The 3,401-nt window shown below is 33.5% G+C and overlaps 1 protein-coding gene across 2 annotated transcripts in view; it reads right to left on the bottom strand.

The window, feature by feature from the left end:
• Positions 1 to 2,724, bottom strand: part of LOC115210858 — a 50,602-nt gene extending 47,878 nt beyond the window's left edge. For both annotated transcript variants that reach the window (XM_029779614.2, XM_036501916.1), the window contains exon 1: positions 2,332 to 2,724. In XM_029779614.2, the coding sequence (XP_029635474.1) occupies positions 2,332 to 2,614 (283 nt within the window). In that variant the 5' untranslated portion in view covers positions 2,615 to 2,724. The remainder of the gene's footprint in view (positions 1 to 2,331) is intronic.
• Between the last annotated feature and the right edge of the window lie 677 nt (positions 2,725 to 3,401).

The raw sequence follows: 3,401 nt of genomic DNA, 5'->3' as shown, positions 1-3,401 counted from the left end.
ATCTATGTATTGGGTTTCAATTGTATTAACTAAAAGTTGGAGGGGAACAAAATAAACTACCTACATCAACTTGTAGCTGTTCTGTTGGAAGTTCAATATCCCAAATGATAATAATACCATTTTCAGATACACTTTAAGCACAATTCATAGATTTCCCTCTATGATGAAGAGCCTGAGTCCCAAAATATAAACTCTGGTGGAATTCTGCTTTCATCATCATCATCATCATCATCATCATCATCGTTTAACATCCGTTTTCCATGCTAGCATGGGTTGGACGGTTCAACCGGGGTCTGGGAAGCCAGGAGGCTGCACCAGGCTCCAATCTGATCTGGCAGTGTTTCTACAGCTGGATGCCCTTCCTAATGCCAACCACTCCGTGAGTGTAGTGGGTGCTTTTTACGTGCTACTGGCATAGGTGCCAGGTGAGGCTGGCTTTAAGCACACAACATATATCTTTATATATATAAAACTGAAAATGTGTGTCTGTCTGTCTGTGTGTTTCCCTAAAACTTGAGAACTACACAACCAATTTCATTCAAATTTTACACATGCCTTACTTAGGGTCCGGGGAGTGTCATCGGCAAAAAAAATGTTCAACTTCTTGCCTAGAGCAAGCCCATAGCAATATCATATCTTCTCCACTATTTCAGTATTACGTGTTAAAAGGGAAACAAAAACGTTTCTCTATTTTATGTCAGATACTTTCACTTTAACAATAAAAATAATAATAACAATTGAATTATATGTAGTAAGTCTGACTATGAAAGGTATCTAATCAGAGGCGGTAAATTTGCCACAATAGAAGCAAGGTTCGAGTCAACGGAGCGTGCAAGGGAGTACTCGACTCAAACTTGCAAAGTGGAAATATTTTACTTTTACCTTTATATCTGGGATGTAGGACGTCCTGGAAAAAAATTTTAAATGCCGCTGCCCCCCCCCCCCGAAGTAGAGGTAGGCTGGATTGTAGCCACACTTCTATACAAGAGTGAGGACAAGATACAATTGATCGAAATTACAAGAGATGGGCTAACAATTCCAGTCTGTAATATATTTTGAGTATTGTTATCACTAGCGATATCAAGATATAACTTTGTATTTTGTATTTTATGTGTAGATGTATATATATAGATGTACATGTAATATGTACACATATATATACACATATATACATGCACTAGCACTATGACCCGGCAACAACGGGTCTTTAATGCTGGTATATATATATAATAGAAATATGTTACAAAAAGGAAATAGAAACTACATGTGGTAATGTAAGGGGAAAGTAAGAAAAATATTATTTAGCTTGACATGCCTTTTCAGGCACAGCAAACCACCAACAGTCTCAGTCCCCTGTCATCACCTCTGAAAGTCCTAATGTTTGTAGATCTTTTCTTACCAATTTGTCCTCTCTCCTCTGTATATAGCAAAAATCCAGTCCACACTGTAAAGTGATAGACATTTAGAAGGGCATCTAGCTGTAAAAATCCTTTTCTACTGTGTGCATAAAGCAGAATTCCACTAAAGTTTATAAAACATCAATACATCAGATTGACAAATAATACATCAGATTGACAATTTGAGGTGGTCATGAGATGTACTAAAAATAATAGCTAAATACCCCTTAAATCACACACAATTTTTTTTTTTGAACGTCTGTGTGTAGAACTCAAATTTACAAACATTTTCTGAAACTTCTGGAAGATAAAAAAAGTTATTGGGGTCTTTAGATGTTATTTTTAGTACATCACATGACCACCTCAAATTGTCATTGCTTGTTTGTCAATATGATGCATTGATGTTTTTCAATATCTGTCTCCCCACAAATACATTAAATGGTCTATTGCTGAGATTTAGGCAAAAAAGAAAATTCAGACTTCCCATATTTTAAACTGTGACTTTTATTTTTGCAATTTGAAAAATTAGAAACAAAAAAAGTTTTAAAAAATTCGAAAAATTAGAAAATCATTTTTTTTTCTTCATAGTAATATGAATTCCCATAGAACACAAATTCACAAAAATCTTTTGGAAATTCCAAAAAGAAAAAAAAAGTTGTGAGGAGTTACATTGCATGCTAAAAGCAGAATTCCACCCAAACTTTAATGTAAAACAGAAGAAATATCAATAATTTACAAGTAATGCTAATTGCCAATTCCACATGGCTGTTTCATAGGAACCAACATTACTGCCATTTTAGTTAATTTATCAATAATTTAATCTCAGGAAAAAGCATTTTGAAATTTTCTTTGTGAAATTTATCACAATAATTATAACATTTACATACATTTAAACAGTTTTAATTATTGAAATATTTTTTTATAAAATACTTACCAATATCGTATTGTGGGATAAGTTTTATGTCTCCACATGGAGCATTAAGTTTGTCAATAATCCATTGAATTGCTCCAATGTTTGGAATGGTTGTATTTTGAAACACAGAACACTGATTTGTCGTTAAGTTTTTTGTCATTGCAGACAAAATGACCGCAATTCTTAGTTCATTAGAAGTGTTTGATACTTCTTTGTCACATCTTAAAACCAAACCTTGACTAAGATATGGTAAAAGAAAACACAGCAAAACAGCTGAAACTATAGTGTTCCTCATAAGAGCCATAATAAAAGAATGAATATATTTTGTCTGTTTTTAATGATATCCAGTGCCAAGGTGGTGAGCTGTCAGAAACATTAGGACACCAGGCGAAATGCTTAGCAGTATTTCATCTGTCTTTAAATTCTGAGTTCAAATTCTGCTGAAGTCGACTTTGCCTTTCATCCTTTCAGGGTTGATAAATTAAGTACCAGTTGCTTATTGTAATCAATCTAATCGACTGGTCCTCTTCCTAGAAACTTCAGTGTCCTTCCATATGTTTATCCTTTAATTCTAACAATCACATCGCCGTCAGTTATTTAAATCACTTTTACTTTACTGTTAAATATATATATATCTAATCAAATGTAGTTTGCATCATATATGTATACATGTCTCTGACTGGATATTCACAACTATGATTAGTATTCAGTTATATCCTGTGTCACACGTTATATATGTACATATAGCTGTTTCTCACCTGTCTGTGCATATATGTATAGAAATGCATGTTTTCAAAACTTCATACTGAATGTTATGTCCACTGAACCATGAGCTCTCATTTGTAATGTCCTTAAGAATAATAGGCATGTATGCATGTGTGTGTGAAGAGGCGGGGGTGTTTATCTTTTACATGTTTCAGTTATTAAACTGACGTCATGTTAGGGTACCACCTTGAGGAATTTTTAGTTTAATGAATTGATACCAGTACCTATTTTATTTTTAGCTTGATAAAATTCCCACTCATTTACTTATTTATTTTTCTTAGAATTTTCTTTGTGTCTAGCAACCTTTTCAATTGGCCATGTAAAAA

This window comes from Octopus sinensis, linkage group LG4, assembly GCF_006345805.1.
Source record: "Octopus sinensis linkage group LG4, ASM634580v1, whole genome shotgun sequence".
Lineage (NCBI taxonomy): Eukaryota > Metazoa > Mollusca > Cephalopoda > Octopoda > Octopodidae > Octopus > Octopus sinensis.
The sequence above is the reverse complement of the archived record's forward strand: the minus strand, read 5'-3'. Positions and strand labels throughout refer to the sequence as shown.